The 24,680-nt window shown below is 40.3% G+C and overlaps 1 protein-coding gene across 2 annotated transcripts in view; it reads left to right on the top strand.

The window, feature by feature from the left end:
* The window catches only part of VMP1 (vacuole membrane protein 1), a 124,307-nt gene extending 109,771 nt beyond the window's left edge, over positions 1–14,536 (top strand). For both annotated transcript variants that reach the window (XM_014856968.3, XM_070482873.1), the window contains 2 exons: positions 10,377–10,479; positions 12,116–14,536. In XM_014856968.3, coding sequence (XP_014712454.1) covers positions 10,377–10,479; positions 12,116–12,259 — 247 coding nt within the window. In that variant the 3' untranslated portion in view covers positions 12,260–14,536. The remainder of the gene's footprint in view (positions 1–10,376; positions 10,480–12,115) is intronic.
* Positions 14,537–24,680: the final 10,144 nt, after the last annotated feature.

Genomic DNA, 24,680 nt, shown 5'->3' with positions numbered 1-24,680 from the left:
AGAAAAAGCCTTTTGGTTTATGGTATGTTTGGTGGAGGATAGAGAAAAGGTTCTGAAAAAAGATGAGGTGTGTTATGGAGTTTTTCACTTGTTGGTATTCTAGATTGAAATAAGTCAGGGGAGAGATCCAAAGAACCAGGGAACTTTAGAGCTTCAAAGACATTACATTTGTTGCAGTCTTTTTTTAAAATTAAGATTTAAAACTAATTTTTATTTAATTTTAGACTTTCTCCAATGAGAGAGACCTGGACATATTTCTTAAAGAGCATGACCAAATCTAACTTTAAAATCATGATTAAAATGACATGTTCGGTATTCTCACCAAATAGAGGATGAGAATTCCCAGAAAATAAGATTAAGCATATGACTCGTAACAAACCGTATGCAGAACATTGGCTCACTGTCAGGTTGCCAGGGCCTTATTGGAAGACAAAGTCCCCACTTTTACCACACAAGAAAGTTTCCATAACTCAGTCATTGAATTTGGGGGATGGGGTTGGCTGGAGTAGGGACTTTTTACCAGATACAGAATGTTCCGTGCTCTTCTTCGCTGTCTTCTATTTCTGAGTTAACTTGATATTTGACCTCAGAGTCAGACTTGCCTGTGGCAAGAGAGATCATTTTAACCAGTGAGTAATTAAGTGCTTGAATCTTAATGTTTCTTGTTCCTCACTCTAAGACAAGTGCTCATAATGAGCTGTGTTGGCCTGGGCTTTTTCTTCTACAGAAAGAAGATCTATTCTTTCATTTTAATATATAAAATGATTCCTGTACTTTATTCTCTTTGACTTTGATCACTGCGAAATGACCAGAAAAAGTTATAGAAGTTTGGAGCACAAATATTTGTATTAACTGAAAAGGATACATAGGTTTTAAGACGCCAGCTGCTGAGGCTCTGTCCTACACACTGATTCTAACATAATCTTCTGCAGTTTAGCTAGAGAACTCCTTCCTTTTCATATCCTCTTCATGTAGTTTATCTTCTCTTTTGACTCTTAACTCTTCTATATATTTTTCTAGATATTGGGAGGAAGGATAGTTAAAAGTTAAAGCAGAAACTCCGGAGTTAGACTGTTAGATGAGAAATGAACATTGTATTAGGACGTTGCTATTAACCATAATTAGAGCATTTCTGTAGAATGATGAAAACTAAACCCCAATTATATTGCATTATATAGAATTGTTGGGTAAAGGAAAAAGCAGGCCAGGGTCATGCCTGACACACTTTAAGTGTTCTATAAATATTTATTGGCTAAATGAATTCATTCGTTCATAATTGGGGGAGACCTCTGTATATATTTTAGACTGAGGGAAATCTCTGGTAAAAAGCTAGAGATGAAAAATACAAATGAAAAAAAGGAAGGCTGTGGGCTGGAATTTAGCATTTAGTAAGCAGCCACTGTGCCAGATGCTTTACATACATTTTTACTGAAAACTCATAAGGAAACCTCTAAGGTACTGTGACTGTGTAGATGAGGACTAAACACAGAGACGTTAAATTTATATAAATAGTGAGAGATGAAAGAGGATAGAATCAAATGCCTGAGTGGATTGATCATTCTCTTTAACCACTTCTTCCTTCAGAACTGGAGTGAAGATTCCCAGATCATTTGAGGTAGACAAGAGGGACATTGAGGGCGTGCTGCAGAAGGCAGTGAGGTCATCTGCTTGAAGGTGGAGATTTGGAGAAGCGTGCCAGTTCTAAATGGCTGCTGTGTGAATTTGATAGGGAGTTGTGAATTCTTTCTGTTCAGTCTCCTTGCTGAAGCTACTTATTACTGGTGTTACTTAGAGTGAGAAACCTACTGGGTTTGTACTGCATAAGTGCATTTTTTTCTCTCTTGTTACCCTTGTAGATTGAGTTCATTGAGGGCAGAGATCGTGACTATTTTTTCTTAATTCTCTGCTGCATTTAGTGATTTTTCTGCCTAACGGTTGGAATAACTAGATTGTTCTTAGATGAGATTGAATTCCAATCAATACTGTTACTTTTTTTATCTACTCACCTTCATGCCACTTTGAATGAGCTAAAGTTTCCATGCCATTTCACCTTAAACTTAAAATTCTGCAAACTATTCTTTATTCTTTTTTGTTTGTTTTTGTTTTTTGAGGAAGATTAGCCCTGAGCTAACTGCTGCCAGTCCTCCTCTTTTTGCTGAGGAAGACTGGCCCTGAGCTAACATCCGTGCCCATCTTCCTCTGCTTTATATGTGGGACGCCTACCACAGCATAGTGTGCTAAGCAGTGCCGTGTCTGCACCCAGGATCCAAACCGGTGAACCCCTGGGCCGCCGAAGCAGAACGTGGGGACTTAACCACTGTGCCACCGGGCCTGCCATATTCTTTATTCTTGACCTTTGCGTCTGTGCGTCCCTGTTGCTGATTTCATTCTTAGAACTCAGTGGGTCTTCAACCCAGCCACAGATTGATTTGTCACCGTATAAAGCTGCCACCAGCCTGCCATTTTGTATAATTGAAATCAGTTAATTTTTAGTGGAGTTTGGTTTTAGCAGCCAATCACTTTTTCTTGGTTCCTGTAGACCACTCTTGTAGCTGTGGCCTCATTCATTAACATGAATGCCTCCCTGGCTCTTACTGCTCATGTCTGCCTTCTAAAACGAGGTTTTGTTTTCAGAAGCTTCCCTTTAAAGATAGCATATTTCAAAGAGTAGCTGCTAATTATAAGGAGGTCTTACCTCCATTCTGATTCTTATAGAAAACAGTTCCAAATATTCAAGAGCAAGGGCAATTGCAAATTCTTTTTTTTGAAAGACGCCTGTGATAAAAATATGCTGTGAGGCAGTAGCAACGATACACCTGACGTTTCTGGATAAAGCAGTGGTCTTCCTTCTACACAGCTGCTAAGAAATGGATGGTGTCATGTTTATAATACCACTTAGCACACAATGGACTAACCTGAGTACAAAAGAGGTTTTGATCATTTGAAAGGGGCACAGATGTGAATGAAATTCAAGATGTTTTAATCCCAGATCCTGTGGTTGAATCACAACGAATTTTAGGCAGTGCCAGAGACCATCAACCCGAACTTGTATATATGAGAAAGCCCTAGATTTTTTAGTGTAGTGCATAATTTTCTTTCTGAATTTATTGTCTATTGGGGTACTTTTCCAAGATCCTGGGATGTAAAGGAACTTGGTTTGGGTGGGCTGCCACATTTTAGATCCAAAAGCAAGTAGAATAGATCAGTTACCAATTTTTTTATATAATAGCTTCAAAGGTTCAGATTCTCCATTCAGTTAAATGGGGAAATTAATAACATTTTCATTCCAGTCACACAGGATTACTGGATCCCATTTTTACTAGGTTAAAAATAAGTTGATTTACAGTTAGCACCAGTTCATTTACTCGTCATATTCCTGGGTTAATTAGATATCAATTTGTTTCTCTCTTTTTCTTTTTTCTTTCTCTAATCTCTGAGGACTAGAAGGCTATAAATATGAAGAGGAGCCAGCATGATGTCCTTTGGCTTGTTCAGAAAGATTACGTGATAAACTCCCTCCCTGCCCCCTTCTCCAGAGCATTCTACCTTAGGAGGAAAGACAGTTTCTTTTGGAGGGCAATCTGTCATTGTTGAATCAGGCCAGGAGTCTGAGATCCATTCTGAGTCACTATGAATAGAGCTCTAGTTTTGGTTGGGCCCCAGGGAAACTGGTGGTTAAATACTGTGAGAATCTTTATCAGACAGGAAATGACAACTCATTAAAATACTAACGGTTAAGCCTGTTTAGATCACTGCCCAGGGGGTGGAGAGGAAAATTTAACTCTACAGTGTTTGAGTGAAATGTGCATATTTCTGAAAACAGAATTATTTATAAGATTGTTAGCAAGAAAAAGAATTGCTAGTCCATCTTGTTACGGAACTTCTACCATACTGTCATTGCGTCTTTTTTACAGAAGACAGATGAGCATGTAACGGGGGTGGGGTGGGGAGGGACTTTTATTTCTTCCCTGAAAATATACCCTACTAGTACCTTAATTGTAAAATTCAGTCTCTTCAGGAGAAGAGTCTGCTGACTTCGCTATAGAAGGGGACCATTTTCTATTTGGGGCTCTACTCCTATGCTCCTGGGCCAAATCGCAGTTGGTAGAAGAATTCTCTGGAGTCAGAGGATAAATTGGATTTATTGATTTACATACAGTGACCCTCACTCAATCAAGAAAATTCCAAAGACCGTGATATTCATTTGAAACATAATTCTAAGTTTTAATTGCGGGCACAGGGTTTCAATCTCTTGAGGTTTAGCTATCCAGATCCTTAAAAACCCTCTTTATAGTGGCTCATTATAAGGGTGAGCGAAAAAGAGACATCCAGTCTTCATCTTTATAGAAGTAGTTTTTTTTTTTCTCTGAAACATTACCTAACTGTCTGCACTGAGTTGGTCTGTTAGCTAAACTTTAAGATATTTTTTACCTTTTGGGAACAAGGTATAACATTTGTATCCCTTGCAGGTTAGCTTCACAGTCTAAACGAGTAGTCTGTATCATGGGAGTAGGACTAAAATAATAGAACTTCTATTTGTATTTATTTTCCTCTTTGTTGTTTTCCTTTCTGTGTATTTCTTGTAATGTATGTAACATTATGGTAGCACATATATATAAAACTTATATGGCTATACATACATGGAAGATATAGGTTGCCATCAGTCTGACTGACACTCCCTCAACCCATGTCAGAAGATCACATATCACGGATTACAAACACAGGCTGGGGGAAGAGTGGGAGTTGCAAATACAAAAGGGGCTTACAGTGGGCATGTTGCAATTTATTGGGTTTTTTTCTATGCCCCATTAATAAGATTTACAGCTTATAATTCCTAGTTTTAACTAAACTAACCCTCACAAAACAGACAAGTGGCTTTAAAAAGTTCTTATAAAGAAACAGTAGAAGTAAGATAATACTAATAATGCACTTACAAGGAACAGCAAAAGAGGTTGCAGCCTTGCCGTTTCACCCGTTCCTAGTACATGCCGATGGAAGTCAGCCAAAAATTAGAAATCATCAGTCTTAATAAAGGACGTGTATAATATGCCTTGAAATGTTCACTAATGATAGCATGAAAACCATCACAATTAGGAAGACATGTAAAGTAGCAATTTTCTAAATTTTTAAAATGTCATCTTTATTTTATCCTTTTTAATTTGTGTTTATACATTTTACTATTTGCATAGGTAATATATACATATATCAAAAATGTTTGCAAACCGTTGGTCAAACTCCCCTGCCCTTACAAGCCGCTTTTGTTGCTATCGAAAAGTACCAGTCATCAGTAGTCTACTTCAAAGATCTCTGTTATGCTTTCTGAATTATAGCAGCAGTAGATTTTAACCCCTTCTTTTCCGTTTCTTTTAATACTACCCCTGACCTGAATCTTATTCTAAAAACATTTTCTGCTATTTATAAGCCTTCAGAAGTTTGACTAATGACACCCTGAGAATGTTAATTTAAACAAACAGTGAAACAAAGGTAAAAAACTATTGTGCCCACACTTTTTTGTAAGAAAGATAAAGGCTTGTTACACTATAGCCTTCCTAGGAATCCATGTCAAACAGTATGTTTTCAGGAAAGCCAGTGTAACCTACGTGATCATAATACTAAGATCCTCAAAAAAGTGGTTAAGAAAGGAGCAGAACCTATATTAAATAAAGCATTTACTTTTTTAATACCTTTTTAATTCCCTTAGGCATTTCAACTGCTTAACCTTTATATAGGCCCCGTGTAAATAGGGCAAAACAACAAGACTAACTGATTTTTCTTTTTGAGTTCATGTTATTTCTTTGTTATTAAGCACTGTGCCCCAGTTTTTTGATGGCACATAGTAACAAAAAACATGCACTTGGCTCGAAAAACCTAAACAAACGGGAAAATTTCAGGTCTTCTAATAGCAAGTCTTAGTTTGATGACTATCTCCATGATGGAGAAGAAATTCAAAGTAAATCAGATGGTGATATTTTAATATCTGGTGAACCAGTTTGAGAGAACTTGAAAGGAGTCCCTTGAAACCAGGAGTAATAATGACCAATGAGTTTTTGGAATGGGTGTATGCTCAGGACTAACCAACAGATGAAAACTTAAGCAGAAAACTGGAGTAATCACACCACCCACTCCCTGTGTGCCCCCTGCCAATTGTGACGCTTCCTCTGGAAGATTTTCTGGCTTTTGTGGGTGGAGAGAATAATGCAGACCTTTATTTATAATGAGTCAATATGGGGAGAGCTTAAAATATAGATTTCTTCTCAGATAAGTGATTTCCAGAAGCAGAGTCACATATGTATTAAAAACTATAGAAAAATAATAGATTTTGTTTGCATATTGGTCAGGGCCCTTGACAGAATTTTGCAAAGAAGTTCGTCTTGTTTCTGTTTTAACACCTATTTAGGTATGTAAGCATGGTAAAATATTGTTCTCATGAAACCACTTTTGAGCTCTGGGTGAGTTTGGACTTTTGTGTTTTCTTCTTTACTTTTTTTCCCCTCTTTTGTTTGCATTTTCTGAGGGTTTTTTTTTTTCCCTTAATTAGAATCAGTAACAAAAATTCAAAAATCGCCATGAGAATAATTTGTTGGAAATTTGTTTTCTAATGAGTTACATTGTCTGAAAAGTGTTTCTGTGTGCCAAGAAAATAAATATCAAGCTATTACCATCCACATTGCTTTTTCTACCCACCATGTTGAACTACAGCAAGGAAAAGCAGATGAGATCAATTTTTGTTTTTTTCTATTTTGTTTTTCTTTATTTAAGGCTTTCTCACCGAAAATGGCTATTTACAAGGCTAGTTTAAGCATATTTAAGTCCAACAGTTGACTGAAAAATAGTTCTCTCTGTGTTCGTTCTCCTCCCACTTAATGTTCTTGTGTATTACAAAACTGTAATACTTTGAACTTAATCAGCTTCTAATGGCAGATGGAGGACTTCACCCGCTCACTATGGGTTGAGATGAGAGTCCTTAGCCAGGTGCACAGGGTACTCCGAATTAAATGGCTTTCAGAGAATGGCATTTAAGCTATTTCCTAAGCCAACTATAAAAAGCCACTGAACTGTAATGTACGTTATTCCTCTTTCCCCTCCCCCCCCCAGTGTATGTACCTTAAATTAATCTTAAATGTCAGAATGGACACTTCTGTCTGCTGCTTGAAAATAACTTGAGGGATGAGGTTGTGGGCTGGTATTATTGTTTGCCTTAAATGCATGTTAAGAGTGACAGCTGTAATTTCAATTTTTATCTAGTCCATTGCTGAAATAGCTTTAATGGTAATTAAGAAAACTCTAGTATAAGAGTGCTTTGTATAAGCGGAGGCATCTGTGGCCTAAATCGTTGTTTCTAGAGATAGAGAAATGAAAATAAAACTAAAATTTAGATGAATATATAAAAAAGATTAGAGGATCTGACAAATAATTGGTTATATAACAATAGCTAGAATTCAAATATATTAACTTTATTAGATTTATTCATATCATGTGGCTTTTGTTCATGGTAGTTTTGGTTAATATATTGCTATAACTTTTAACTTCTCTATTTTCAACTGTTTTCCTAGTCTCTTATGAGAAACTACATAAAGCCATCTCCCATCCCACCACCAAAAACTCTCCACAGCATGCAGTAACTCCACAGCATCTGGAAAGATTGCTCTCAGCGTTAGCACAGACAGTTCTTGGAGAGTTGCACATGGTGTAAATGTGTGGCCATGTCTATTCTCTACCAGCCAAAGCGTAGCTATTAAGAGACTTAAAATGGCAAGTCATTTCTCTCTTCAGGTTATTTTGAAGGAGGTCTAGAATGATTGTCGCCACTCTCTTCCTCATTCCCCTCAACAACAACAAAGTAGAACCTTTCTAACAGATGGGTCTCGGTCCCTAATTTTCTCTTTAAATAATGGCTTGACCCTGGGGCCCAAGAATGATTTGAGGGAAACTATAAGCCATGTTTCTGCTCAACTCCAGTCAGAAGTTAGAGGTCTGAAGAAAGAACAAGACTCATATAATGGAATCCACCTCTTGGAGTGGGACATCAAAAAAGGAATTTTCAAGTCATTTGTTGTATGACCTAGCTGTCCAAATTAACATACAATATTCCAGCCTTTCTAAATAAAAGTTTTTTTAACCTTCAAAAAAAATAATGGTTTGACTGTCGCTATCCTTAGGAGTTTAAGATGATGACATAGGGTATTGTCATTAAGGGTGAATGAATCAATTTCTGAAGTAAAGTTCTTATAAATCTGCAGTCCTCAAAGCCTGTCTTTTTGCAGCTGTGTTTTACTGAAACTGTGTTTTTATACTTATGTAGTGTATTTCAAGTGTAAATGGATGAGCTATTTGCATGCCCTTATGCGTTATAGTAGGAACTACCTAAGGAAAATTTCTCTTCTAAAGAGAAAGTTTGTACTATTCTTGCCCCTTTGTAGTCAGAGTCATTACTGATAAACAGCAGCATAGCTCAGACACAGCTCTTCTGGTTTAGCCCACTAATGTCAGGCACCTTAAAAGTCAGTGAGGGGCAGGCCCGGTGGTGCAGCAGTTAGGTACGCATGTTCCACTTCAGCGGCCTGGGGTTGGCCAGTTCAGATCCCAGGTGCGGACCTACGCACTGCTTGTCAAGCTAGTAGGCATCCCACATGTAAAGTAGAGGAAAATAGGCACGGATATTAGCTCAGGGCCAGTCTTCCTCAGCAAAAAGAGAAGGATTGGTGGCAGATGTTAGCTCAGGGCTAATCTTCCTCAAAAAAAAAAAAAAATGTCAATGAGAGAGAGAGGCTGAGACTGTAGGTTAAGAGACTTCACCCTTCTCCATCTTTAGTGTCTGTCATCTGGGTCTTCTGGTCTAATCAGTGCAGCCACTGCCTCTACTACTTATGTCTACTCAAGGCTTTTCACCTACCCTTCAGTATTCGTTAAAGGAACTTTTTAACACCTTCACTGCACACTGATCTCTCATTTCTCCCTCCATTTCCTTTGAAATATACCTTCTGAAGCAAAAAATTTAGTATTGATTTGTAAATTCTTTTGTTCACAAATCAGTTCATGTGTTTGTGTGTTTTGAATTCACATAGGGATTTTAAGTTCCTTGTAGGCATGGGCTGTTTTATAGTTGTCCCCCCCCCAATAGCACTGATTACAATGTTGGACCCAAAACAAGGACTCCATTAGGTGTTTGGTGGTTGATAGTTAAAAGGATCAAAGAAAAGTGTCAGCCAAGAGTTATGTATTGCTAGCCTCTGGTAAATATAGTAGCAAAAAACTTCTCTTTCTCTACTCCTCTGCTTTTTATTACAGAAAGCAGCAACTAAATTGTTCTAGAAAAGAGGAGGTAAAGTTAATACTTAAAAGGGAAAGCATTAGGCACTGTTACAAATACATATCGAAATACCTTTTGCTGGCCCCAGGAAAGAGATTGGGCTCATTTATTTTAGCCCTCTTATGACAGATGAGAAAATAAAAGGGTACAGAAAATAGAATGTTTGATTTTCGAAGTTGCCCCAAGTTACCATTTTAAAAAACGCCTGCAAGCATTTCTAAAACGGGAGCCTGGTAGCTGCAGTTGCCAAACCGGTTTAGCAGCACCGCCTCTATGTATTCTGGGTGAGAGGGAGCTCCGAGTACATAAACTTATCAGAGATCACTATCCCAATCATCTCGGAACAAGTTGTTTAGTAATGTACTGTAGTTTCTGTGCAAGCCATCCGCCATAAACCACGAAGTGATTCAAGGTTCACAGTTCCTTCTTTGTTCCTTTGTTAATCACTGACTTCTGACCAGTGGGAGGTGCCTCCCAAATTTGCTAATGCATTCTTTTTGGATAAGGATGACGCACAGATTGTCCTAATAAGGACTTAGATTGAGAAAGGACCGCCCCCTCTGAGAAGATGGGACAAGTCAGGGAGAGGGCGGGCAGTTTCTTTTTCAACTAGGGATGACACAAGCATAAGTCATTTCCTTATTAATCGGTTCAAACCAGTTCTTACAGGAACTGGTGGTGATAAATGTGGGGCTTCTCAGAAGTCATTCATTTTATTCTCTGTACACCAGTGTGCTGCATTAGCTGAGCTGGCCTCACTCTGAGGACGAACTCTTCTGCTGGAAGGGGCTCCGCTCCTAGTTTCTTCCAAACCTATTGGTGGGAGAGATTTTTCTCCTTTAAGGAGATGAATTTTATTACTAAAACTCCATTAAAGGATGAATTTTTATTCACTAAAAAGAGTCCACAGGATTTCGCCAGCTTTGCTGATTGTTACATTTTTTTCTTCTTTCTATGCGGTCATTGCTTTTTGAGTCCAGGCGGTAAGTGGATTTTTCTTTAACATTTTTCTTGTTTTTCTTCCCAACTGTATCTTTTTCCTTGGGTTGCTGTACCCTGCTTCCAGTGCTGTCCCCGGCATAGGTCCGTCTTTACAGAAGCCATTCCAAGAATACCTGGAGGCCCAGCGGCAGAAGCTTCACCACAAAAGTGAAATGGGCACGCCACAGGTGAGACTTCACTCGGTTTTCCTTTATTCCCCACCCCCACAGTTTCAGGCTGAAATTAATGTTCACCGCACTCACTGGCATTTTTAGGCAAATAGAGTGAGGTTTGTCTGTCAGTCTTCCTTAACAGAAGTTGAGGCTCTGTTTAGTCCCTACTGGGAAATTTGTCTTTGTCTAAATAAGAAAACATAATTTCTTTTTTTTAATTTTTTTGAGGAAGATTAGCCTTGAGCTAACTACTGCCAATCCTCCTCTTTTTGCTGAGGAAGACTGGCCCTGAGCTAACATCCATGACCATCTTCCTCTACTTTATACATGGGACACCTACCACAGCATGGCTTTTGCCAAGCGGTGCCATGTCCACACCTGGGATCCGAACCGGTTACCCTAGGCCACCGAAGCGGAACGTGCACACTTAACCACTGAGCCACCGTGCCGGCCCCTATAATTTCTGTTTTGTACATCTTCTCCCCAAAACAAGGGTAGGGCTAAGGGAAAATAATAGGTCTTTTATGTAGGATGAGTTAGTGACTTAATCTTAAATGATTTATTAACAGGTATACTTCCCAAGTCGATTAAAAAGTTAAAATTTATAGCATAACAAAGTATTGGACTTACTGAAGTCACTTGAATATCTCCCTTGATTTTGCTCCATTTTTCTTTTTACAGGTGGGAAAAAAATTTTTTTTTAAATCAAGGCTCTTAATGTAGCTGAACTTAAAAACTTTAACTTAAACTAAGCCTGTCTTTTCTGTAAACAGTTCTGTGGCAAAGGGAAATGACTAGAAGAGCATGAGTAAGCAATAACTTGAAGTGGGAGTCTTGAAGGAAGTATGGTTGAGTTTCTTTTGTGATTTTTTTTTTCCCGATGGTTTTATACTCCTTATGTGGCCCTTTGCTGCCCTCAGTTGACCAATCATGACTTGAGAAATAGATAGCATTTATATTTTAAAAGTCGCTCCCAATACTGGAACAAGAATATATAGCGCTCTTACTCGCGCTCTTTCTTTTTTTTTTTCTTTTTTGAGGAAGAGTGGCCCTGAGCTAACATCTGTTGCCAATCTTCCTCTTTTTTTTTTTTTCTCTCCCCAAAGCACCAGTACATAGTCGTTCATTCTAGTTGCAAGTCATCCTCGTTCTTCTATGTGGGATGCTGCCACAGTGTGGCTTGACAAGTGGTGTGTAGGTCTGCACCCAGTCTCCAAACCTGCGAACCCTGGGCCGCCAACGCAGAGCGTGTGAACTTAACCACTTGACCATGGGGCCAGCCCCTATGGCTCTCTCTTGACACTACTCTCTACAAGTCTATGGCAACTTCAGATAGTAGAATTTAATCAAAAACTTTATTCTTCCATAGTAAAAGACGAAATGACCTCACACTTGTCCCATTCTAAAACTGTGAATCAACATTCACTTTATATCTAACAAAGTGAAATCTTAATAACTGGGTGTAAAAAGGCCTGAATATAGATTTCAAGGTAGCTGGAGATGCAAGATTTTTCATTTTTCATTGTTTAGGCTTTATAGGTTATAAACTCCACATTCTTATCATTTTCCTTCAGACACTGTAGATAATTCCCTTTTTACTACTGAGCTGATGCAGCATTTCTCGTGGATTGTTCTGCATTTATTCCTGCAGGGAGAAAACTGGTTGTCCTGGCTGTTTGAGAAGTTGGTGGTTGTCATGGTGTGTTACTTCATCCTGTCCATCATTAACTCCATGGCACAAAGTTATGCCAAACGAATCCAGCAGCGGTTGAACTCAGAGGAGAAAACTAAATAAGCAGAAAAGGTCTAACGGCAGAAATGAGAATGGATGGGTTCTGCCTTGAATTGGGAGGACTCCAAACCAGGAAGGAAAATTCCCTTTTCCAACCTGTGTCAATTTTAATTCCTTTTTTCCTGAAAGCAGTTTAGTCCCTGTTTTGCACTGACATACTTCCTTTGTGTGTTAAGGTAAGGTGTCCACCCTCAATTCAGCCCAAGTTGCGTTATATTAGGGTGGAATGTGATGTTCAGCAGCAAACTTGACGGAAACTGGCCTCTCTTTGTTACTTTCAAAGGCCCACATGGCACAGTTAAATAATTCCGACACCAAAAAAAAGTTCCTGAGTATGTTAAATATGTCAAGCTTTTCAGGCTTGTCACAAATGACTGCTTTGTTTTTCTAAGTCATCAGAATGTATGTAAATTATACTAGATTGGATAACAGTCTTGCATGTCTATCATGGTAAAATTTACTATGCCATCCTGCCCCACCCTTCCTCTCCCACCTTCAAAAAAGGCCATTTTAGGATGCATTGCACACCCTCGTGGGAAACTGATCTTTAAATTTTGAGACAGTATAAGGAAAATCTGGTTGGTGCCTCATGAATGAGTTGACACCATTTTTTATTCTGTATATTTAGAATGAAGTCATGAAAAAACTTTATAAAGACATCTTGATCATTCCAAAATTGTGTCCGTTTTATTGAGCGTTTTTTTACTTTCTTCTGGCTTCTACCAACTAATGGCAGCCTTGTCAAGCCCACCTGCAACCATAATCCCTTAAGCCTTCATTTATTCACGTGAAAGCCACCAGCAAGGCATTTTTTTGTTAGGCTGGAATTGGGCAGCTAATTAAAACACTGCTGAAATGACATCTTAGGGATTGGTGTAGCAAGGGAATTTCTTGGTTTGTGAAAACAGAAGAAATGATAGTATACAAATCAAAGGATACTGAAGAGAGAAATGACTTTCTTTTTAAACCACACTTGTTCATATCTTAATTTTAGCTCAGCTACATGTGCTCTGGTTTTAACAGACAGAAATTTACTTTGATAAGTAACCTGATTTTCTTCTAGTAAATGTTTTGTTCTTAGGTGATTTTTCCTTTGGGGTGTTTCTGGTTGAACTTGGTTGTTCTGTTTTGCTTGGGAGGAAAAATGAAGAGTTTCACGTTTTTCCTTTAGGAAAATTGGTACTGACAGTATGTTGAGAATAGGATTGGGTTTAAATCTCAACAGGCCAGAAATGCCTGATTTGTTTCATCAAATCCTGCCTAAATGTCTGCTTGTTTTGCCTCCCGTCGTGACATCTCCATGGCTGTACCACCTTGTCGGGTAGCTTATCAGACTGATGTTGACTGTTGAATCTCATGGCAACAGCAGTCGATGGGCTGTCTGACATTTTGGTATCTTTCATCTGACCATCCATATCAAATATGCCCATTCAAACATTACCCAGCATCATGGTTTATGATCAGAAACTCCGGTCCTTATGTCTAGTAGCATTTTGAATCCTTTATGCCATGATAGTGCCGCAGTATCGAGAGGATTTTATGGAGAATTGGAATAGTCTCCATGACCACAGCTAAATAAAGGACAAGCAGCCTGTCTTGGGGTTTTGAAAAGGTTATTCTTAACAATCTTTTTTTTTTCCTGCCCAGGGACTTTCTGACAGTATGACTGTTACCTTACTTGAAAAGCAGTACCCAATTGTTTTATTATTTTAAATAGATTCACATTAACCAACATAATTTTTTAGATTGTTTAGGATTAGCCTGAGTTTCTAAGTCAGCTTCCAGCTGTGTTTCATCTCCTTCACCTGCATTTTATTTGGTGTTTGTCTGAAGAAAGGAAAGAGGAAAGCAAATGTGAATTGTACTATTTGTACTAATCTTTGGAATTTATTGGTAAATTTATTTCAGGATAGGGTATCAGAAAAAGAAAAACTTTGTTTCTTAGACTGAAGGTCTAAATGATTAATAATTTGACTTATAAGCATGGTTTGTTCACTCCTTCAAATGAATTTACTTTGAAAACAAATGAAGAGCTGCTCTCCTTCTTTCCTCCACTAAGCAGATGATCCTGCTGGATTCCCGCTGGAGCAGTGCTACCCTCTGTTCCGGTGATTGGTTTGTTCCTTTCTTGTATCCCCCAAAGTGGACACAAACAACTACACGATCCCAAAGACATATCTAGTTAATTCCAGCTGACGAGAGACCAGAAAATTTGTAAATGGATGGTTTGATATTACTGCAAATAAAAAAAGGGCCTGGGAATTCTGATTGCATCTCTAATTTGTGTCAGTCTCATTTTATGCCTTAAATATTATATGCAGTGCTTTATGTCACAACTCAGTGACCGTCAAGCAGTACAGTACAATACATCAGCAGTTTAGACACAAGTTCTGAGGAGCAGCTCCCTAAAACAATTATCATAATGTGGAAACATGTGCAGTGTTTTCTGTGTATACACGTAATCTGGAGTGTGGGGCTTGGAAGAAAGGGAGATTTTTACTTTTATTTGGATAATGGCCACTATTCCCATCCTCTAAAAATCCAGAAAAAGATAAGACTGGATGGAATTCAGCTAGTTGATTCAGTGCACGCAGTAGCGAGTGCTCCCGTCTAAAGCAGCTCAGCCACGTTCCCAGCGTGCTCTGTGCTGTCTGTAGCTTTAGGAGGACAGCAGGAGGCTTATCTACTAGTCACTGACAGTCTGACTGAGTATAAATAATTCAGTAAGCTAAATAAAATAACACATTGCCCTCTTGTACCCTCTGAGGGATTGTGTTTTGAATGACGCGTGTGTAAAGAGCTCAGAGAAGTTCTCAAAATTTTCGTGTCAAAAAGCCTTTCCGTATATTTTGAAACCCACTTGTGCAAGTAGTTTTAGGTTTCTATCTCTAACATATGTGACCTCGAGAAAGTTTTTAACTGAGCCTAGATTTCATGGATAAAAAGACAGATGGCCAGGTTGTCCTAGGGATTAAATAGGATAAAATGTAAAGTACTACCATAAATGTTAGTATTTTCCCAGTTTTCAATTCATCTAAAACTGAAAGCACTTGATAGACATGCAAGAATTTTACAACACTGCATTTACTCCAAAAATAAAAAGACATTTTAAAATGCTGTCAGTATTTACGTCCTTGTTTTGGAGTAGATACACTCTGTCTAAAGTGAAAACAAATCCAAGATATAAATTAATAAAGAGAAAAGCAGAAAGTAATGGACTAAGGACTTGATTAATGAGACCAAAACTTTTTTTTTTTTGGCTGCTTTTCCTCCCCAAATCCCCCCAGTACATAGCTGTATATTTTAGTTGTGGGTCCTTCTAGTTGTGGCATGTAGGACGCTGCCTCAGTGTGGCCTGACAAGCAGTGCCATGTCCGTGCCCAGGATCCGAACCAGCAATTTCCCGGGCCACCAAAGCGGAGCGTGCAAACTTAACCACTCGGCCACGGGGCCAGCCGCCCAAAACCTTTTTAAATCTAAAAATAATTCTCCAACTAGCCTACTTAAGGTACAAAACGCAGGTACACAAATTTACTATGAAATAAAAATACTTTTCTAACCTTGCCACCTTAAAATTTTGACATTTCCTAATTTATTTCTATTATAAAGATGGTTAATACCAAAAAATCTGGAAAGTAAAGGGAATATTAGCTTTTAATACCATGTTAGAAATGCTCCATCTAGAATATCCAGTGAGATTTGCTGGGCGTAAATAGATTTTAAACAGTAAAACAAAAAAAATTGATTTAGTGGCATGTAAGATCTTCCTCAATAAACCTTAAAGTCTCATTCCTGTTAGAAAAACACAAAAAGTTGGTGTATTTTATTCACAAGTAATTATGAATGTCTCACAAAAAGTTAAAACAACCTAAGCAGGGGTTTAGTAGCCATTTTTGAAAGCCAAGAATCATTTGTCTCTAATTCACATTGATCAAAGCTTCTGTGGTATTCACAAGACGTAGTAAATGAAATGCTACACAAAACTGTTCCATCTGAAGTGTTTTGCTCCTTTATCGTCAAAGACAACAAGAAAAGAAAGCACATAATGTACTTTAAAATTCTAGTATCAGTTGAGTCATTTGTGTCTGGGAGTCGGGGGCCTGGGTTCCTGCCCCTCCCTTTCCAAGAAGGCCAAGAGTTCACCTGAGGTAATGCGTTTGCCCCGGGGGTGAGGCTTGAATTGCAGCAAATAACCTACATGGATTTGCATATTTAACCACTACTCCTGAGAGGGATTATCACGAAAACCTGTTCTGGACAGCTGCTTACTCATTGCCTTTAGAATTGCGTGGCCCTCGGATAGGCAGGTGCCAACTGTTTGCTCATTCTCTTTGACCTACTAGCCCTGCAGTTTGCTCTGTGGGTGTTGATACTACTAAATTAAAAGAAAAAAAATTGTTTTAGATGGCCCCCACTCTCCACCCAAACACCCTGGATTCATCGGAGATCTGGGATTCTAACTCTGCAGTTGGGACACTGGCCCGCACTGTGGCCCAGAGAGTGAGTCAGTTGTAAGTGGCTGGCTGACTCTATGGGAACAGAAATGAAATGCAGCTTAGAGGGTTTGTCAGCCAAATCCACAAATGTGTGGCTTTTTGAAACGTTGGACATCTGTTCCTCTTAACTTAAAATAAACTTTTTTAAAAAGCACAAAGTTGTTTGGCTCCTTGTATCTTTGTGTCAGCAGCAGTTGCCGCTCTAACTTAGGAAGCATAGAATCAGAAATTTTGGATTCTTTAGGGCACACTTCAGAGAGGGAGGAACTGACTTGCTTTGGGAAGGGAAGAGATGATTTTACTGTAGAAAGTTTGGAAATCCCCTTCAGGGGTAATCAGCCCAGGTGTTCAAGCCGTTGTTAACCATTTCTAAATGACTCAAAGGACGGACAGGGAGCACTTGGACACACTCCAGCACTATTTATACCGTGTCGTCTTTATTTGCATTGGAAACCACATTCCTGAATTCTTGAGGGGACGGCTCGGGCTTATTCTGGGCATCTTTGACTAAGAGGGACCCTCAGCCACCCATCTAAGTGAACCGTCACGGCCTTCTTTTGAGTTTCCCCGGAGGAGTATTTACAACTTGCTTTGATGGCCTTCCTGTTAAAGCCCTTTGAGGAAAAGCCTTGTTCATTCAAGGAGGCCCCCGTAGGATAGTTTTCTCTCCCCCCACCTAATCCCAAATGTGGCATTTCCCTTTGTTGCCATCCATCCTCTTTAGGGGAAAGAGCATGAGCAGCTTTTTCCTTTCAGGTCACTTTTGACTGACCCAGCCGGACAGCATTGCTTAATTGTGTCCCCGTCTGTTTCCGATGGGAAAAAAAAATGTTTTTGTGGAGTGAGGCAGTTTGGGATTTGAAAAGAGGAACTGTTCCGCCTTTCCCTGAAGATGGGGAATGACTGTTCAGATTACTGTTGTCTTCCTTTGGCTCCTCACCAGGTTGTGGTGGAAACAAAGAGCAGTTCAGGTTCACTCCTCTTGGCAGTAGTGCTGAAGCCCAGCGTACCACGTCACCGGAGAACCATGTTGTTCTCAACCTCTTTTCATTAGTTAAAAAGATGAAAGCCAAAAATAATCAGAGGAGGCCTTTCTCTGCCTTTCATTTTTCAGTGCACCTCCCCGCCTCATGAGAGTCAGTTTCACTTGAGTGACAGTCCTAAGTCTCTTACAGCAGCCACACTTTCTTTACCTAAGCTCGCATTGTTTGGCCATACTCTTGAGGCTCTTCAGACACCTCTGCTCCATTCTGCCCACTGCACTAGCCCCTGCCCATTGCCATGGCATATTCTTTGTACACAACCACACAACACCAGCAATCAAGGTTAGCTCCCAGGAACTTCCTCTGGTGTGCCCTGTACCAGGAAGCACCATGGATTACTATTAACTTTGATAATGATTGCTTGCTTGCTTTGTACCGGGCACTGTTTTCAGTGCTGTTTTACGTGTGTTGTATTTAATCATTAAATCCTTACAGCAGCCCCATGAAGGAATTAAGGTAGAGAGGCTCAGTAATTTGCTAGAGGAAGCAAGGCAGTAGCAGAGTAAGGATGCAGACCTAGGCATTCTGGCTCTGAGCCACTCAGTTCCGCAGAAAAGTCCAGGACAAAAGTCCAGGCTTCTGTGCACTTGTTTGATCTTGTGATCACAGGTAGGTAAGGAGAGAGACAACAGCAAATCAAGGCCACAGCCTAAAAACTTCTGCTGTTTAAATAGATGAGCAGCCTTCGTGCTTCCCTACATCACAGGGTTGGGAAAGCCAGCTCGATTCTTAGCCATCCTGTGTGGGCAGGTTCCAAGTGGTGTTCGCTATAATTATGATTACAAAGCAATTTCTATTTGTACAGACCTTTTTTCTTTTTCAAAGCACTTTCTCATCTTGATTTTTATTTGATCTTCATAACAACCCTATGAAATAGTTAGGGCCAGTTGTGGCACTAGCCATACTGGGAAAAAAATTTTAATTCACTTTTTAAATCTACTGGTTTAAGGTACTGTGGGGAAAAGACAAACTGTTGAAAAATTATCTTCCTCCAGGAGCCTACGGTCTCCTCGGGGGTATTATGCACATGTGCAGGGAACTACAATGCAGAGAAAAAGAGAGGAGGAAGAGAATTGCTGACTAGGAAGGAGCAGGGAAGGTTTCATGAGGATGTGGCATTTCAATTGCCAGGTGGGGATGGGGAGAGGGAAGCTACCCTAACTAGAGAAATCCCTGTGAGAGAGACCACGAAGGCGCAAGTCGGGGAGCTACGTTACCAGTAGTAGAAGAGACAAGACCAATGAGCCATCTAAAGTCAGCTCACCTACCTCCTCTGTTGCTCTTTGCCTAGCCCTGTTTTGTCTCCTTTAGAGTACCTACGTAACTTACCACTAGATTGCCTATTTTCTTTTTTCGCTCTGTTTCCTCCACTAGAACTTAAGTCCCATAAGGGCAGGCACCGTTGGACTCTCCTTTGTATGTCCAGAGCCGAGCACGGGCCTGGCACTCGGTAGGCTCACAGTGAATGCTTGCTGAATGAAGTATTGCAATAGTGCAGGCGAAGCAGCAGTGGAGAGTCAAGGGCAGGCAGGAAGCATTACCTAAGTAGAAGCCAGGGTCCTGGGCAAAAATGGGGTGAAGGAGGCGAAGTAAAGGTAAAGAAGGAACCAAAGAGCCCTGAGAAGACAGCAATACCCAGCAATTTCCAAACCAGGACTATGGGAGGAGGGGCAAGTTTGACGGAGAGAGACGCTATTCCGTTTGAACACCTGGAGGGCAGATACTGAGCAATAGAATGGTGGGGCTTACTATGGGTCTATCTCGGGGTTCCTAACTTCTAAGCTCCTAGTGAATGTGCTCTCCATTAGACCACTCTGGAACTTCTCCCTGTGGGAGGATAAACTGGACTTCTTCAGAAAATTCTCTAGAGTAATATGTCCTCTGTACTTTCCCATAAGAGAGAATCTAAACCTTAAGTGGTTATGTAGCACTATTCTTGAAGAGATGGCACTGTGACTGGACCTTGGGGCCACAGGAAGTTGCTTTAAAATTCCTCTTGCCAGTTGTATCCTGCTTGCTTAACCAATGTCTCCTCCCTAAGAGAACTGGGAGGATGGTAATTCCTGGATAGATTGTCTGTCTTTATAAGGAGAAAACTTTGGCAATGTGATTTCCTGTATATTTCTACTAGAGTCCAAGATTCCAGTAATGCTAGCCTAGACAGCAGTGGCAGCCACCTAGAACCCAGATGTCATAAGTATTCCCAAGTAAGTGCAAGGGCATCCTCCCAACTGCCTTTGCCAAGCCAAAAGGCACAATCACAGCTTTATTACACCTTCTAGAGCATGTGGTCAAGGCGGCTTTCCATTTGGCTGCTTTGGTGCTGAGGTTGTTTACATGTCTCACTAAATGAGTTATGCTTATTGAAGTCAGCTGGGTAGGAGTTCAGAATAAATGACATACGACCACAATTATACCACTCACCAGGAGGACCAGAGTTCAGAAGGAGAGATTTACTTGTGTAATAATCCTTTGGAGTAGAAGAGAGGTACAAAACATGAGTATTCTACTCTCAGGTGCGTGCAGTTTCCAAAGCCTGGGTGAACTGGGCTGTCACTGTTCCTGGCTCTTCTTTTTTTTTTTCTTGAGGAAGATTAGCCCTGAGCTAACTGCTGCCAATCCTCTTCTTTTTTGCTGAGGAAGACTGGCCCTGAGCTAACATCCATGCCCATCTTCCTCTACTTTATACGTGGGACGCCTACCACAGCATGGCATGCCAAGCAGTGCCATGTCTGCACCCGGGATCCGAACCGGCAAACCCGAGGCCGCGGAAGAGGAGCGTGCAAACTTAACCACTGCGCCACTGGGCCAGCCCCTGTTCCTGGCTTTCTGATGGAATCACACTCAATGATGCCTGTCTGGTAAAACGTGTATGGAAGTGCTTTGCACAATTTCAGGAGGAAAAAAAGCTGAAAAATAGTACTTTTAGAAAAATGTAGAGCTCAAATAAATTTTCAGATGTTCTGCATTTTCTTCTTGAAAAGAATCTAAAAAGTAAAGAGCATAAAAGATATACTTGGTCTCTACAAGGAGGAAGTAAAAAGTTCTTTCATACACAAAACCTTTCCTAACTTTACACACTTCTTTTTAGGTGGCTTCCAGACTCTGTGTGTGTGTGTGTGTGTGTGTGTGTGTGTGATATATTTACTAGTCTTCCCTGGAGTAGACAGTGTTCATTAGAAAAACATGTTGAGACAATAAGACCCCAAAGTTAGTCTTTTTTTTTTTTTTTTTTTTTTTGGTGAGGAATATTCGCCATGAGCAAACATCTGTTGTCAATCCTCTTTTTTTTTTGGCTTGAGGCAGATTTGTCCTGAGCTTCAAAATTAGTCTTTAATTCCTCTCTTCCTCCTCTGCCCTGAAGGAACCTGGAGCAGCCACCATTCCTACATCCTATTTATGTGATAGTTTACAAAACAATGATGCTGATAACTACTTCCACCCCTCCTTACTGCCTTCTGACTCATTTGACTTATTCCTCCATTCTTCTGTCTCCAGATGTTAATATCCTTTTAAAAATCATTTGAGTTATCTTTACATTGGGTTTTTTTTTTTTTAAAGATTTTATTTTTTCCTTTTTCTCCCCAAAGCCCCCCGGTACATAGTTGTATATTCTTCGTTGTGGGTTCCTCTAGTTGTGGCACGTGGGACGCTGCCTCAGAGTGGTCTGACGAGCAGTGCCATGTCCGCGCCCAGGATTCGAACCGACGAAACACTGGGCCGCCTGCAGCGGAGCGCGCGAACTTAACCAGTCGGCCACGGGGCCAGCCCCTTTACATTGGGTTTTTAAGGCTTTGTTACCAAAAAAAAAAATGCAAGATATAAAAAAAGTAGGAAATCCCCTGAGAAATACACTTCCCAAAGAAATTACTGTGAAATCTAGCATCTATCCTTTCAGTCCTGCTCAAAAACACTCTGAGCCTCCCATTCTTGGTCCCGGGGGCCTGGCAGTGGGGGCAAAGCAGGGGCAGGCAGGATCACGGAGGCATGTCTCTCCTCTGCATCTTCAGGGGTGCGATAGATTGCTCTACTCCTGTCCTTACTGATCAAAATTACACATAACCATAGAGACAAATTCATGTGTGTTTTGTAACGACAAATAAAAATGGCAAGCAATAGGATACATTGGAGAATATGAGGAAGCCATTTGGTATAAACCTAATTCAGCCTGACCTTGTCTTTCCAAAAGGGCCTGACCGTGGCTGTTGAGCATGCATTGTATATCTGCTTTAGAAATTCCCTATGGCAAGAACAAAGGCCCTTGAGATAAAGGTGCAACTTCCCTCCCCCTCCCAACTTTGGCATCTCCTTAAGGATTAAGCATCTTTCCTTAGGCTAGAAACTGATTGCTGCGGTTCACCTGTGACCACCCAGCTCGAGACAATAGACTTGCCTCCTGCTACGCCCACCAAGATAGGAGACCCACTACCTGCTGTGTCCGTCAAGTGCTGTGCCGACAGGGCAATCTTGTGACTATTGTGGGAGGGACATTTCAATCATATGTGAAACACCCTGTTTTGGGGTATATAACCACTATGTGCACCCCACTTCTTCGGTGCCCTTTCTTCCTTTGGGAAGAAAGGCCCCGGGCCATGGTCCTCAGATTTCAGCTCAGAATAAACTCACCCAAGTTTTCATTTATAGATTGGTTATGGATTATTTTTTGTCGACAGTAACAACATTTAACAGCCATTTCTGTCTGCCTTGACTACAACAGCACACCTAAAGGGAACAGGGAGACAGGGAGTGGCCAAACATTGGAAGGCTCCGAATTCCAGGACCAGGAGTTTAGATTTTAGGCAAGGACTTACAAACAAAGGCAATTCTTTATTCTCTTAATATAGTGTTGAATTTATATTGTCTTAAATGGCTTTTATTTTATGTTGACTTGTTTTTGGTGAGGAAGACTCACTCTGAGCTAACATCTTCCTCCTTTTTTTTTGCTTGAGGAAGATTAGCCCTGAGCTAACTTCTGTGCCAATCTTCCTCTATTTTGTGTGTGGGTTGCCACCACGGCATGGCTTGACAAATGGTGTAGGTCCTCACCCCGGATCTGAACCTGTGAACCCAGGCTGCGAAAGCAGAGCATGCTGGACTTAACCACTATGCCACGGGGCTCACCCCTAAGTGGCTTTTAAGACAATTTTTTTTTTTTTTGAGGAAGATTAGCCCTGAGCTAACATCTGCTGCCAATCTTCCTCTTTTTGCTGAGGAAGACTGGTGTGAGCTAACATCCATGCCCATCTTCCTCTACTTTATATGTGGGATGTCTGCCACAGCATGGCTTGCCAAGTGGTGCCACGTACCCTTGGCAAGTCCGCACCCGGGATCTGAACCGGCAAACCCCGGGCCGCCAAAGTGGAACGCGCAAACTTAACCGCTGCACCACCAGGCCAGCCCCTAAGCCAAATATTTTTAATTCTATTTCCTTGTCCTTAGTTTCATCTAATAGTTGTGAGATCTGTTGATAATATGGGAACTTTAAGGGGCTTCACTGGGTGCCTGTAGTTTTGCAGCTTTATATCTCTTCCGTGGGTCTTTAGACATTTATGTTAATCTGTTCAGTAAACATGGAGTCACTACCATGAGCCAGGCAAATGCTTTGCAGCAAAGAATATACCAAATGGTGAAGTCCTTAAGGACGGGCCAGGTTTAACTCATTCTTTTATCCCCCTATCCTAGCACAGTGACTTTCCTTGCAGGTGTTTAATGGACGTATGTTGAATTAAGCTCACATCCTGCCTCTTTCATAGTGTTCACATGAGCTGAGCTTAAGCAAAGGCTTCTTTTTTCAAAAAGGAAACTCCTGTCTTTTGCCTTACGTCATGTTTCTTACTATCATGTTCCCATGACCTCTCAGCTAGTAAGGACAAGCTTTGTTCAACTCCAGTATCTACAATTCCCAGGATTTTGCTCCAGAAATGTCTAGAATAGCCCTAATAAAAGAAATAATGCAAGCCATATATCTAACTTAAAAAATTTTAGTAGCTATATTTTAACAAGTAAAAAGAAATGGGTATAACCAATTTGAATAATTTATTTAACCTAATACGTCCACAGAATTATTTCAAAAATTATTTTTTGCAGAGGAAGATTCGCCCTAAGCTAACATCTATTGCCAATCTTCCTCCTTTTTTCTCCCCACCAAAGTCCCAGTACATGGTTGCATATAGTTGTAAGTTCTTCTGGTTCTTCTATGTGAGCCACCACCACAGCATGGCTACTGACAGACAAGTGGTGTGGTTCTGTGCCTTGGGAACCGAACCTGGGCCACTGAAGCAGAGCGCTCTGAGTGCCAGGCCATCAGGGCTGGCTTTCAACAACTAATATATTAATATTTTACATTCTTTTATTCCTATTGCCTTTGAAATCCAATGTGTATTTTACACATGTGGCTAATGGCTACCTTAGTGGATAGCACAGGTATGGAATCTTTGAATTTTTGTGTACTCACCATGTAAATAATTAAAACAGGACAAGAGAGCAATAAAAGTATCCATCTTATAGGTCCATCATTAGCAAAGGAGATAAATTCAAGTAAGACAGAATTATTTGCTGAGTGACATGTAATTTAGCTTACTATTTCTTTGTAAGCTCTTCTATAGTAAGCTTTTCTTAGATTTTTCCTCATTAGGTGAAGTCCGTAATTCAAAAACCATCAAGTCTTTTTTGAAATGCTTATAAGCTAAGAGCAGTTCTTTGGGGGCATCGTCAGTTTTCCCCACCTTCCTTTTCACCTCTTCCTGCTGCCCTGACTCCCTACAGTCTAAATGATTGGGATTTTCTCTCTTTTCCCTCTTCCCCTTTGAAGGCCATATCTTCTCCAATACTGACCTGACACCGTGTTCCCCAGAAACTTAAAATATTTACATTGTTTATCTTAAC

Source organism: Equus asinus, chromosome 13 (assembly GCF_041296235.1).
Source record: "Equus asinus isolate D_3611 breed Donkey chromosome 13, EquAss-T2T_v2, whole genome shotgun sequence".
Lineage (NCBI taxonomy): Eukaryota > Metazoa > Chordata > Mammalia > Perissodactyla > Equidae > Equus > Equus asinus.
Note: the sequence above shows the minus strand (reverse complement) of the source record. Positions and strands in the feature narration are given on the sequence as shown.